Consider the following 14925-nt stretch of genomic DNA (forward strand, 5'->3'; position numbering starts at 1 on the left):
TGCCAATGAATCCAGGAAACCTGAGTTTACAAAACCATAATGGTACTGCAAGCATTCTGCAGCACATGCTTGTGAGTGTGTGTTGAGTTCAAGTGCATGTGGTAACTTGGGCATCTGAGAATTGTCATACGAGCCGAGCAACATTTCATGCATTCACACTTTCACAGATAACACATCTGATATAGAGGAGAAAATGCAAGCAAAATGTGTGTTCTGGTAAGAAGACTGATGACGTCCGTTCGGCTGTTAAGCAGCTCAGTGGACATTGGACTTTCAATAAACATGTTACCATGGGCATAAACTGAGTTTGTTCTGCCTTCAGTGAGAAGATTTATTGAGCTGTAATGTAAACACATCAATGTTGTCCCTGACCATAAACCATTGAAATATTTTAATTTGTTACCATAGGCACCACTGCCTGTAATGCAAGGACCATTTTCGGCCATAGATATCGATCCTTCATAGACAACAATATCATATCCAACTAGAAGAGCAGCACAGGAACTACAGAGTTACCCCTAGGATACCACCCTATCTCACCACTATAAAGAAATGGGCCGTTTTCCCGGCAAGTGGGACTAAACCCTGACTGTGTGTTATGGTGTGAGTGTATATAATTAGCACCAAGCTCAGGTTGGCAAGGGGAAGGAAATCACTGTGTGCTGTTTGGCTCCGGCCTGAACATCAGGACATGGCTAAAGGATGTGGACTAATTGTAGACTAATTGTAGACGTGTATTGCTCACCTTAAAAATATTTCAGCAGGATGTGAGTTCACAATCCAGAATGCCTATGCACTGTAGTCTTGCTCGCTTCAGTCAGAAATGCCCAACATTTAACTTAAAGCGTAGCTAGAAAATGTTTTACTTTTATGAAGTGCTTCACTGCTGGTAATGGGTATAGGATAACTATGAAACATGCAATCTATGTATTTTTCCAGGTCAAGTTTTCTGTTAAATATCTGTGAAAAAAGTCCAGGTACTGTGCAACACATCTGATCGAGGGGCTGAATGTTGAAGACACACAGATCATTGATTTAAGTTGTTCTTAAAGCCTCAAACTCCCCTGTCATCAGCTTAGTGTGGGCAAAATCAGTTGGTGAAATAATAATCTATAAATATACTGCATAAATGTTTTACTGATCTTTTCAGAAGGATTAGATTCTATTATCAAATGAGAATTTAAATAAATATGCTAGCTTTTAATTTTGAAGTTGAATTTTCTAAATTTTCTCTGAAAGAAATTGAAAAAAACAAAATTGGCATCCATATTCCATATTATTTTAAATGATACAGCACATGCCAATGGTGCTCAGCCTGAAGTACAGTAGCAGTACGTCGCAGCTGGTAGTTTGTCCCACTGGTTCACTTCTCACAGGTTTGATCCCAACCCTGAAGTTAATGTCTTTCCACAGATAGTCAATTGGTTTAAGACAAGGACTCATAGAAGGCCACTTAAGAATAGTCAAATGTATGTCATTCATCTATTGGATGAGCACCTACCTGTGACAACTTGGCATGGTAAATGTTTTACTTTAGACTTGATAATCTCCTGAGTTCACTGATACCCTGCAGAGATTAAATAGACCCTGGTGACCTCCATTTGTCAGTGTGGGGGTTGTGATGTTGATGTTATTTAGCAAAAAGCTATTTTTGTTTCAACTGTCCACAGGAATTCCCTCCGTGGCATTTTCAGTTGTCAAAATACAACGTCAAGTGTTTTAGCAAAGTCCAGACAACTCCAGTCCAGCTAACTTGAAAGTTTCTCTTTTAAACATGAGCTCTTCCTTTTGCTTTTTATTTAAAAGGTTTGATTGATGAACCTTGGAATTGGTCTTTTTGACGTTTAGCGTGGTTCTTTTTTCCATCATTTGAACTATTGATTTGTTCAATGTGCGATCAGATTATTTATCTTGCAGCTACTGTTCATCCAGGGAGTTTTCTTACACTTATTATTGATACAGCGACTTTGATCACAGCCACATCAAGAGTCTCAGTGTGGACGTGTTTGGTAATCACTTTCTTCTTTGTCTCCTCAGACAACTCAATTTTTCTTTATTTTGCGCATGCTCAGTTTAGCAAAAACAATGATACTAAACAGCACGGTTCAATTGAATCTTATAGTCAGCGAAACTGATCATAAGATTGGAGATGTGATATTAATTAAAGACAATAGTGTGCTTATTTATTACTAGTAATCTTATCCAGGGTGATTTAGAAGACCTTTGAAGAATAAACAAGAACTCCGCTCTTTTCTCAGCTTCTTTGTTTTGTTGTCAAACCAAAACAAAGGCATGCAGGTATACATGGAAAATAAGCATTTAATTAAATACAGTGCATTGTTTGAGTGAGGTGTGAGGGCACCAACACTTTTGGACCCTTCTGTACATGCAAGTTAAAACAAACGCCTGAGCAGATTTCTGCAGTATGAACAAAACCAGCCTCAGGCTAGATATTGTACCTTTGTACCATTTTTTCCCTGGTGCTGGATCTTCACCCTATTTATTAGGTTCCAGTATATATAAAATGCAATTTACATATAAGAAAAATATATGTTTCTATCTGTAAAATATTGTATAACTACTGCTGTAAGATGTCATCTTCCCTGTATGTGAAGACCTATGGTCCTCTTCCATGTCTGTCACCACGTGCTGAATTCAAGCATTAGCCTGTTACAGTAAATGTCCTGTTGTCCTGTGCCATCAGTATGTTTCAGCTTAACATTCCAGTCTCGGTCCCAGCCTCTCTCCTTTCTAACACCCCCTGGCTACCTTCAGCCTCCTTTCTATCCTCCATTCCTCATTCCTGCCTACATGGTAGTGAATAGTACAGTCCTAGAGAGAGGAAAAAAAAGAATGCAAGAACAGTAGAGAAAGAGAGAGGAGGGGGGAGAAGCAGCCATGCATTAAGTTATTTTTTAAATGATGGTGATCAGAGTGGAGGAGCAGGCTGAAGGGAGGAGGGACGAATAGCGTTCGAGGACCTAGGAAGGCGGGTTCACAGCTCTCCTGACCACCTCACTCGCCCCTCTTATTGGTCGTGGTTCCTTCCAGCTTCATTAATGGGAGCTTGAGCGCAAGACATGGGTGACCCTTCTTGCCTGCAGCCTTTGAAGTAACCATGACAGCTGTCATCACTATGTACGTCAAAACCCGCCATGCTGATCTCACCCTTGAAGTGTTTGGAGGCATGATGGCAGGCATGTAGGGAGCTCTTAAGCCCCTGAGAGGAGCGTTCAAAGAAACAAACATCGACATATCAGGGAGCTAATGTCAGAGAACCTTTTAATGGTAACATGTTGCATGTTTCTAAGAGGATGATCTTGTTGTAACACAGATTTCCCCTCGAGTTTAGATGGTGAAAACCACTTAAACACATCTAGAGGCTTGAGGTCTTGCCGGAGGTCTTGTATATTTCAAATCAGTGCTGTGGAGAACTGTCCGACCTGCGTACAGGAGGTCCTAATTGTCCATGGATTTAAAGGGCTAGTGGAATCAATTAAGCTGCAGATGAGGATTATTCTGCATGTATTTGAACGCAGCCCGTCAGCAGTGGAACGTCAGTGAAATATGAAGTGTTGCAGATTGGACAGGAGGCTGGCGGCTTTGGTGGTTTTTAAAGAATGCACAATGGTAAAAGGAAACAGGTGTTTGTGTGTGGGTGTGTGTGTGTGTGTAAACCTGTACATATTTCTTTGTGGGGACCATTTGGAGCATACTATCTACAGAGTGAGGACATTTTGGGAAAGTGATGACACTTTGACCTACTTTTGATGGGCTGTTTGTGTTGAGACAAGTGTTAAGTGTTAAGTTTTGATGGTTAGGGTTAGGGTAAGGGGCTAGGGAATGCATTATGCCAACGAGTGTCCCGGCTAAGATGGGGTACAAATGTGTGTGTGTGCGCCACCAGCCGACTCTTACATCTGGCCTCATCATCTAACTGTATATGCAGCTCTCTGACAGCTGCCCCCCCCCCCCCCCCCCTGTGGGCAGATCCAGCGATGCACAGATGTAAGAGGAGGCTGACAAGAGGTTTCCAAAAGTGAAGAAGACATGAAGAGAATCAGACAAGGGCATAACAATTATGTCTGTGGAACAAAAAATGTCATTAAAAACACAAATTCTGCTGGGGTTATGGATCCTGCTCCCTCAGGGCCCATGAGTCCCGACAGTGATATATTGCGGTAAGTCTTATGTGATTAGTGCCCAGCAAATGGCCTGATGACAGTAATCTTATTGCAATCACAAAAAAGCATGTCAGTGACTTTTATTGTCATTTTAATAGCAAATCACATGACCATGTTATTGTTGACCCACTGATCAGCAATACATGTTTACGTGCTGGATATAAACTCCCAATGTCCGCAGTGGTGCCTATGTGTATTCTTTTTAGAGTTTTGAAGTATTGCTTAGAATTCTAATTACACTGACTGACTCTTAGTGTCACCCGTCTCAACAACCATTGACCACAACATACAAAGTGGCACCCCTGAACATATGAACTGGTAAATCCAGAAACTAGCTGTATGCAAAACAAAAAATCCAGTCTACACACTGGCTTTGATGCCAGAGACTCAGCCGTGACTTGGAAACACTCGAGTGAACACAAACTAGCAAGCAGTGGACTGTTTTTCGCATTGGCAGGGCAGGTATATGGGAGACACCAAAACAGTCTGACCACCTTCTTGGTGCGTGTTTGTGTGAGGACGCACCATTTAGCTTTTTGAAATCCTCCAGGCATTTTGCTGGGGGTGTGTGCATCTTGGGGAGGTGCATCTTTAAATATGCTGCTCGTCACAATCTGTGCATGTGTTGTGTCCACAAGGTATAACAACAACACCCTGCCTGTGTTGCTATGCAAGCACACACGGAAACAATTATAATGGTTTAAAATGTTGACAAAATAAAGACAACTAACCAGCAGTTGGAACCTGCATGGTGTGGGTTTTCCACACAGAAGCATGGTGTCAGTATGTAGATTTGAAAATGAAACATCCAGTCGAGCTTGGTCTCAGAATCAGCTGATGACTGTAAATATGACAGGTAATTTGGATGCTAAAATTAGTTAATGGTCATTCAGTTTTAGCAGGGGTCCAATCTGTGCCCTACACTATAACTTGAGATGTTTTATATCTGAGGGATGTGATCTCTGAATACCAGGCTCTGTGCATGTTTTGGATACAAATTAAAGCAAATATTTTTAGGTATCAAAAGCTGAAGTTGCACAGGCAGCAGCAATATTCATACAATTATGTGAAATATATTGTTTGTTCAAATACACTGTTTTCCATCATACAAAAAAAACATCATCTTATTTTTTCCCACAGCCTTAAGTGAAAGTTGTTTCAGAGTTTGTCTTTTTTTAACTTTTTATTTATTAAAGACATAAGAAGTAGGTCATGTGTTCTAGGAAATGTAGGTTCAGTATTGACAAGCAGGGGCAGTTTACCTGGCGCCAGTGTTCTGCTCTGGCCTTTGTGTTTGGGCCAGCTTAATTTTTTCAGTTGGTACATTATTCTGTACTGGTCGTGGTCTGATATTTGATGGTCTGAGTGCTGAGAAGAGCCGTTGTAAAGGACATTGCTACCGGCTAAATGCTCATAATACAGACATGTTTGGGTGTGGGTTCATGTGTGTACTGTTCAGGAGTGTTTGGCATGCACATGTGTTTCCCTAGTTTTTCTGTAGAATATCATGCTGAGACTGTGGGCATCCTCCCTCTTTTTAAATGTCAAAAATTCAATCTTAACATTCAAAGCCTTTCCCCCCACATGTCTGTACATTTCTGTGCATGACCTTGACCCAGTAACCCCTCCACAGCACCATCTGATTCACACACTATCCCAACACTGCTTCAGCACCAGCAACCTCCACCACCCACTCCTCCTACACGCACACATGCACACACTCACTCACAGACGTTCCAACAATGTCACCAATTTCCAGAGAGCTTTTTGTCTCCCCGAGCCATCAAAGATGAATGCCCTTCCTGACATCCACAGACACACACCCTCACCAAATCCCAGAGAAGTTGGTTTGGTCATGTGACAAACAAGATATGAACAAGCCGCGCGCGCGCACGCGCGCACACACACACACACACACACACACACACACACACACACACACACACACACACACACACACACACACACACACACACACACACACACACACACACACACACACACACACACACACACTCACACTCAAAAGGTTGATAATGTGTTTACTAAAGTGAAAAGAAGGAAGGCTTGAGGCCAGTGACTGTGACTCTCTCTTTGTCTGTCTCTGTTCACTTATCCTCTACTTTTTATTATGGAAAGAAAATCTGACAGACACTTAGATACGTAAATGATTCCTGCTCTCGATCTGGAACAACATGAGCCAACATTCAGTTTGAGTATGTTGACTCTAAATGTCTAGCATACTGCATCCTCTCTGACATCTGCACTAAATGTTTTTATCTCTCTTTCCAAATGCTCCCCTGGACCTTGAACCTCCCAACTTCATCAGGAATCAGTCCAAGGTAGCGGCACAAACAAACGCACACAGACATTTTTAACACTGAGCTAAATCCATGGTAGTGAATCACCTTTGTCAAACAAAGAGGCCAATGTATTTCTTCAACTTAGTAGTTTATGAGCTGTGTGCAACTGTAAAAGCAGTGCTATCAAACAATAAATTGTTTAAATATATTTTCCAACAGAACCTTTTTTAAATTAGAATTTAACATCTCCGGAAAACTTTTTGCTAAAAACCTTCTTATTTACTTTACTATATATGTTGATATTTCCCTTATGTGTTTTTTTCTTTCACCTGAAAATGCCCTCACATGCTACATATCTAGATTTAATTTCTTGGATATTTAAAAATAGCATTAATTATTTACCAAAAAATATACTATGAATATTAAGGGTTGTATAATATTACTTGAGAGTACAATTTCAATATTATGATAATTAAGTCATGATTTTTTGAGAAAAAAGTTGTATGATTAAAGTCATCATTTTAGGCTATGTGTTATAAGCTGGATATCAGAAGATCAGCTTCTTAAATTATTCTTTGGTACAGGTTCCAGAAATAAAAATATACTTAATCTTTTGGCACACCAGCATCACATTATCATACATTTTAGAACTTTCAAAAGATTGAGCTACAAACTGAGTCTATTCTGGAGTAAGAACTAATCAGACTTGGAGGAAGTTGCTGCTTTGTGGAGGAGGAAATGTTAGTTGATTGTGAGTGTTGCTGTGTTTCAACCAGCCTGCGTGTCTCTCATGCTGGTACTCTTTATACTGTGTCTCCAGGTCTTTGCCTACGATCACTGTTTCTGGTCCATGGATGAGACCGAGAAAGAGAAATATGCAGGTACGTTTATTAACACTGTTATTGTCATGTCATCGTCAGTCCAAGCTTTGAATAGAGATTGTTCACAGTTGCACAGGATGACATGCTCTGTATGTTTGTGTGTGTGTCTCCAGGTCAGGAGGTGGTGTTCCAGTGCCTTGGGGAGAGTCTTCTCAACAATGCCTTCCAGGGCTACAATGCCTGTATATTTGCCTATGGACAAACTGGTAAATTACTGTGATGTACCTCACTGTTCTGAGCTGTGCACAGTACGCACATACCCTGACTAAGACCTATTTCTCAATGTTGAGTAAGTGAAGACAATCCGGGATCCACCCTTTTGTTCAGATCCTTGCCAAAAACGAATAGCCCGCCCATGTCCCATCCTTCCACCAAGTTTCCTGGAAATCCGTTCAGTAGTTTTTGCATAATCCTACAAACAATAACAATAACAACAAAAAACATCCAATAAACAAGAAGCCAGTGGTGAAAAAATAACCCCTGTGGCAAAGGTTAACATGTCTATTTCCCATTAATAGCAAAGTGCCTTGGTTTAGTTAAATGATTAAGAGGAGTGTCAGTGTTGATGTGTTGGGGCAGGAAGCTTGGCCAGCCTCTCCTTTCTCCAGAAGGAACAACGCTCTGCCAAAGCTCAGAGCCATCATAGATATTCACCTTGTTGCTGTGACTCAAACACGCGTCACCAATGTCAGGCAGTATTGGAGATATCTGCAATGGTCTGATTTATTTCGTTAGGCATGATTTGCACCTTCCCCTTAATTCACCTATAATAAACTATCCCCACACTACAAATATGTCAATAAACAAGTAGGATTAATCCATGAGGTCCAGTGTCAAGATGAGTTGTAAAATACATGAGGTTTTATTTGACAGTCAATGACTCAGAGGGAGTAGCATGACTCAAAGTCTATCACCATATAATCTCATACACCTATTATATCTCAGGTAGCAACATTACATCACGTTTGAGTGGGTGCATGTGTGTGTGTCTCTGTTGTCTGCAGGCTCGGGAAAGTCATACACAATGATGGGTTCAGTGGACCAGCCAGGTCTGATTCCGCGCCTGTGCAGTGCTTTGTTTGACCGAACCCAGAAGGAACAGCGGGAGCAGGAGAGCTTCACTGTTGAGGTATCCTACATGGAGATCTACAACGAGAAGGTCCGGGATCTGCTTGACCCCAAAGGGTATGACCTCCAACTCTAATGTCACAGATTGAACTGGCCTAAGCACTGCCCACCTACCGAGCTGCATTTGTTTTTACAGTCCCTTCCACAAGCCAAACCTTATGCAGATTGTGTCCTCGTTAACATCCTGTTAGAGCAAATTTAAGTTATTGCAGCTGATTGAAATCTAATGCTTGGTTTAGGGATTTTAATTTAATTTAATAGAAGCTGGAGCCTTCTGCAGCGACCCGGCCCTTTGCTGTACGTCTTCCCCATTCTCTCTTTTCATTTTCATTCAGGCAAAATGGCCCAAACATATCCTCAAAAAGAGTTAAATATTGATCCAGAGTCCTATTAGATTAATTGACAAATGACCCATGGACAGGAGTTTCACTGCACTTAATTGGAATTTAGAATGTCACAAACACTGGGGCATTAATCTCAGATATGTTACCTTTTATACGTGCTTTCAGACATTCACTGAACTCCGCAGTTCATCCATATTTTCTCCATATTTTTTAAGCAAACATACAATATCCTAAGTCATTTTCAGTTTTAAACTACATGTTAATTGGTAGAACAGAGAGTCTATGGTCGACTCTGTTATCACCAGCTGCTGTGGTCAGAGGATAAAAGGATCATCATCCTGCCGTGCAGTCACTGACTGACGCCAGTTCATGTCCAGCAGGTCAGCAGTAAATCAGCAGCACAGGCCTGTGTCGGCTGCCCCAGACAACATAACCTCTGACCCTCCCTCACTATATGACCTCCAACCTCTGTAAAACAGGCCAAAGAGGAGAGGACCATCTGACAGCCATATGGGCTTTGCAGTGGAGCAGAGAATGATGAAGTTCTCAGGCCCACAGCAAGTTTGAATCAGAGTCTGAGAGCAATGTGTCAAAAAGTGTGGAATGTTGTAGTGGTCTCCAGAGCGAGAGTTTATTTAGTCATTCCGACTATAACAGCAGATAAAGATGATTTAGTAAGTGGGACATTGTTGTTTGTCTGTTTTTATTAACCTGTTTTTGGTTTCTGTCCAGGGGTCGACAAACGCTGAGGGTGAGGGAGCATAAAGTGTTGGGTCCTTATGTGGATGGCCTATCTCGACTAGCAGTGGCTTGCTACAAGGTAAAATAATTTGTAATTTACTTTTTGTTTCACGTTAATGTCAATTTTAGCGATTCCCTCAATCACACCCCCAACATCTACTAGACAGAAAGAGGTTGGCTCGAAAAGTGTTTGAATTTATAACATTTTGTTGTTTAAACAAGGCCTCCTATATAGGCACTCTTTATCAAATACAATGGTTGTCAAATATACAATCTTGGAGGCCATCAGCTATTGTCTGATGATGAATTAGCCTGTGGGGGCAAAGGGCATTATTTCTTGGCTCCCAGTCTCTTTCGTTTTAAGCACACGGTTTATACTCATAGTTTCACTCAAGTCAAATGTTCTTCCACAAAGACACTGATAAAGGTGTTTTAGGTACACACGTCCTTTTTACTAACCTTTATTGACAGCTATCTTTGTATGAAAACATATATTAAAAAGCCTACTTCTATCAATGTCGATTTACAGCAATCTAACGTGATTGGTTAAACTATAAACGATAACCAGGAGGCTTCCATGTCTATAATCTTAATCCTCGCCTACAACTCGTCACAGAGATTATTAAATATATAAACAAGCCAGGAGTCTGTCAAACACAGTTGTGTGTATGATGCTCCACAAAAGCAGTCCAGTCTAAATGGGAAGACATTTTTCTTACTTATTAATCAAGTTGTGATTTCTGTTGTTCTGACAGGACATTGAGTCTCTCATGTCAGAGGGGAATAAGTCTCGGACAGTCGCTGCAACCAACATGAATGAGGAGAGCAGTCGATCGCACGCTGTCTTCAACATCATCCTCACACATACACTAACGGACTTGAAGTCTGGGGTAAGACCATATAATACAAATCACAGTTTTCCACAGAATTGATTCAATCTGTGGAGGTACTTGCCAGGAAGGCGTTATGGATGTTTTGACGGCCAACTGACGCGGCAGGATTTCTCCCGGTGCTGCTGATGCTGCTGCTGAAGCGAGATCCGATTGTTCTGAGTTTGTGGTTGATTTACTTCAGCCATCAATCATGTGTAATTGTAAAAGTCCACTAGATAATTGGCTTTTTCACGGCCCCCACAGGGAGTGGAGCCTTCTTCTGCTGCAGGGGGTAGGTCTGGGATAGTCACAGGGTTGGGATTGCTGCTGTCACATTTGGAGTTAAAGGATCATGGTCACTGCAAAGGGATTGTGTATGCTCTGCTTCTACAGCCACAGGGCGCAGAACACAATGGCTATGGCACCTGCATGGGGGTTGGAGCCCAGAGAAGCCTTTGTCGTACTTGTTTACTTATTCCAGTATTTTTTAAGAATGAGCTCTTTCTGTTGTCAGACAACAGTAAATAAAGTATAGAAACTCAACAGTAGCCACTTCAGATATAAACATTATATACAATATGTGATTGGTAATTTCCTTGAGGTTGGATCCAATTCCATAGGCCCGTAAAGTGCATGCTTTAAACTGCAAACCGCCATCCCATCAGAAAATTCATGTAAAAACAGAGATTAGACATGGTCAAACACATCTCAACAAGTTTTTTCAAAAAACTAGGTGGGTCTAATTCCAATAAGGATAATGAGTCTGGCCTATATTGAGAGGCAGAAATCCCAGGCTAAGGTGAAACACTATGGATGGAGAAGGAAAAAATGTTGCCCCCACTGGGAGAAAGCAGGGTGGAGGAATGGAATTACCAGCGGTGCAACGAACATGAAAATATTGTCTTTCACTGAGCACAGTCAGTGCAGTGACCAGGCATCAGCTGTCAACATAATCTAACAGCAAGCTGCAATGATACGCCATAGTGTGACGGCTAATGAAACATTCAACATGAATCTGCACTCTCAGCTACAAGTTGTTCTTATAGCAGTTAAGGCTCGTCTCACTGTTACAGCGACTCTGCTAATGACACAGTGATAGATAGTATTGACCGCGATATCTCCTGTTTGTCTGGGACGCAGAACTGTTCCAGGACACGTGAAACTACTCTCTGGTCCTCTGTTGTCCCAGAATCCATCTGTGTGTGACATTTTGTGCACTTGGACTGTACAAACAGTTTTTGATCAATCAGCTGCTGGAGGGTGTTGTCAGCTCAGCAGTCTGACCAGTACTCTGAGAAAAAACCTTGATGGCTAATTCTTCGTCCCCGCTGACCCACTTAGCCTCTGCTGCTCTCACTCTTTTTTCAGACCAACCTGTCACCAGTGAATCCTGTTAATAATTCACAGGCTTGACTGTGAGACCGTCAGCTGATACAGGATGATCTGTTTTCAAGGAACGTCCAGAGTCACGAAGTCTGTCAGTCAGTAGAGTCAGTAGAAGCAAACAGCCAACACTGTGTAGTCAGTGAGTGAATCACTTAGCTGACTCATCCTGTAGTTGCTTGTATCAGTTGTTTATTTTTCTCTGGGGATTTGTATTCCCTCCACTTTCTAAATACATTTATTTTTAAATAAATATATTTAAATTTCAAATTAACTGAAAATTTCAAATTAATTCATATTATTTAACAGAAACTTATTTATGACCGGTTCAAACCCCTGCCACTTAGGACACATGTTCTTTTCAGTACAGTGTGAATGATGTTCAGAACCTATATTTGGACAAGTCATGTGCCGGGGTTGCTGTGTAGTTCAGTTGCCTGTTTTATCTTCCACATTGTGTTGCTTGTTGTTACTAAGCAGTTGCTGTGTGGAGCGCTAGACCTGTCTTCAAAATGCTTAAGAAGCGAGTGGACAATAAAAAGTGCTCAGTCTGCTAAATACCTTCTGAAAACAACAGTTAATAAGTTGACTTCTGAACAATGAAACAATGTTCCCAAGGCAATGAGAGGCCATAATCTCATCCATCTGGAATAGTCCCCAGAGTCTTTGCTAAATTCATGCACAGTGTGTATGTAAACAGCCACATATAAAGAGGAGAAAGTGAGGGACAGAGAAGAGAGGGACAGCTAGAGGAGAGCTGTTGTAGTTTACCACTGTGATACTGGTTGTTCCTATGACAGTAACAGTACCCAAAGGTATTAATAACATCAGAAATGATAACAGCGACAGTTATTAATAGTAACAGAGACAAAGGATGTTCCACTGCAGTACCTTCTCATCATCCTGAACCTGATCAGTGGTTCTCAAATGGGTGTCCGTGAAAAGTTAGAAGATTCATCCATTCAAATTATCACAGACATGTCTTTTTCCTACTGATCTTCACTCTGTGGGTCAGTAGTTAACATGTCTTGAAAATGATGACATGTAAAATGCATAAATCTCTCATCCAGCTCTAAAGAGAGAAGCAGACAGCAGAGTCACTCAGTGCTGGATGAGTCATTCTGCAGCTCGACAGCTCATCAAAGGATTTCCTTTCAGTGGCATGGTGTGCTCAGACACTCCATTCAAAGTTCATTCTTTAGTACTTTGGCCCGGTTTGTCACCAAACCCTCAGTTGTTTGCTGTTTTGATCCCTGCTTTGCTGAGTCAAGACAATCTTTTGCATGTTTATCCATAATGACAAGCATGGGTAGTTACGATGCCCTGACACTTGTTCTGTGCTAAAACCTTAAAGCTGCAAAGGCTGAAGAGCCAAATGTCCTTCTTGCTGATTTGGTTACTGACCCTGGTGTCATCTCTCCCAGTAACTGAATCTTTTATTTGGGAAGACGATGCCACAAGAGCTGGCATTTTCTTCTCCTCGCTATCTCACCAGCCAAGATAAAAAAAGAAAATCAATAGATATTGACACAGATCATCACAATAAATGTCACATTATAATTTCTTTTTTGCTCTTTTTTTTTTTATGGGCAGAGAATGTCACATCTGAAGTTGATCAATTACATGTTATACCTCTTTGCCGTGAAATGTAAAAGATTGTATCAATATCTATATATGCATGTATATATATATATATATATATATTGGACTTTTGTGTTGTGATAATTATTGATTTTATTACCCGGCTCTAGTTATAACAATAATAGAAATAAAACCACTTGGTGTTTTCCTTTTATGATAAAAAGTCCTTAATACATTCATCCTTCAATGAATGCACTGAGTTGGTTTCCTGATGTTTCTTTCAGTGTAACACCACCAGGTAAAAGGGCCTGCTGCTGTATGTTAAGGTCCAGTAACTGGTTATTGCATTAAGCAGCGGTTATAATTCAATTACAGTAAGTTGTTACTTCCCACTGTATGTGCTGATGCACATATTCACCAGCTTTGCCTCCTCTCCATCTGTTTGCCTCTCAAATATTAGTTTACAACAACAACAAACCCAGGTTTTATCTGTCTTTTGATCTCATTTTGGTCAGAGTTACAGATACACATCTCTTGTTTGTTTAATAGTTTGCTTTACTCTCGGCCACAGGCTGATCTGTACCAGTACTCCCAGAGGTTGATCTCTATCAGCTCATTTCATGACTGGGTCTTTTCAGCATTGAGCTTTTGGGTTTAAAGGAACTTTACCAGGAGCACCAAGATCCCTTTGAGGAACTTAAGAGCTAAAACTGTGTGCAAGTGGAGGAATGAGGGACTAAATTTAGCTGCTGTACAAAAGTTTCAGGTGCTTAAAATAGACACTGTTACTGATGTCGTACCTTCCAAAGGTTTAGGAACAGACAGAGACAGGGTGACAGGGTTTTCAGAGCATTATTGATCAGTCAAACACAGATGCTGCTTCAACCAACGTACCACTTCACACATACAACAATGACTTACTGCAGTACCGATTCAATTCATTTCCATGACATTTGATTACATTTTTATTGCACAATATAATCATCTCAAGGCCCTTTGCATTGCAAAGTGGAGACCTTACAATACAACCCAGCAGCTAGCACATGAGCCAGCACTTGGCAAAAGTGAAGGATGAGTCAGTCAGGGTTCCTGACTCGTTTTAAAAGACTGAGAGCGAAGAAGTGAATGAGGGGGCGGTGTGGCCTAGTGGTTAGAGTGATGGTTTTCCAACAAGAAGGTTGCTGGTTCAAACCCCACTCTCTCCCATCTGCATACCGAAGTGTCCTTGGCAAGATACTGAACCCCTCAGTGAATGTTGAGTGTACTGATTGTAAGTCGCTTTGGACAAAAGCGTCAGCTAAATGACATGTAATAATAAAGTAATGTAAAGAAGGAGGGAAGCGGCAATAAAGAGAAGGGGAGAGAAAGAAAGAGAAATTCAGCTTAATTTGCAGATTTGATTTATGTAACTGTGTTTGTGAGCATAAATAAATAACAGTCTGGAGGTGGGTTTTACATTCAATTCTCAAGAGACTTAAGGACCTAAGAATTTTTTTTTTTGCTCTTAA

At 41.0% G+C, this 14925-nt stretch overlaps 1 protein-coding gene across 2 annotated transcripts in view; it reads left to right on the top strand.

The window, feature by feature from the left end:
• kif13ba (kinesin family member 13Ba) overlaps nt 1-14925 on the top strand; it is a 46193-nt gene that overhangs the window by 11930 nt on the left and 19338 nt on the right. For both annotated transcript variants that reach the window (XM_062389719.1, XM_062389726.1), the window contains exons 3-8: nt 6514-6526; nt 7308-7368; nt 7482-7574; nt 8373-8553; nt 9573-9660; nt 10337-10471. In XM_062389719.1, the coding sequence (XP_062245703.1) occupies nt 6514-6526; nt 7308-7368; nt 7482-7574; nt 8373-8553; nt 9573-9660; nt 10337-10471 (571 nt within the window). The remainder of the gene's footprint in view (nt 1-6513; nt 6527-7307; nt 7369-7481; nt 7575-8372; nt 8554-9572; nt 9661-10336; nt 10472-14925) is intronic.

This window comes from Platichthys flesus, chromosome 1 (assembly GCF_949316205.1).
Source record: "Platichthys flesus chromosome 1, fPlaFle2.1, whole genome shotgun sequence".
NCBI lineage: Eukaryota > Metazoa > Chordata > Actinopteri > Pleuronectiformes > Pleuronectidae > Platichthys > Platichthys flesus.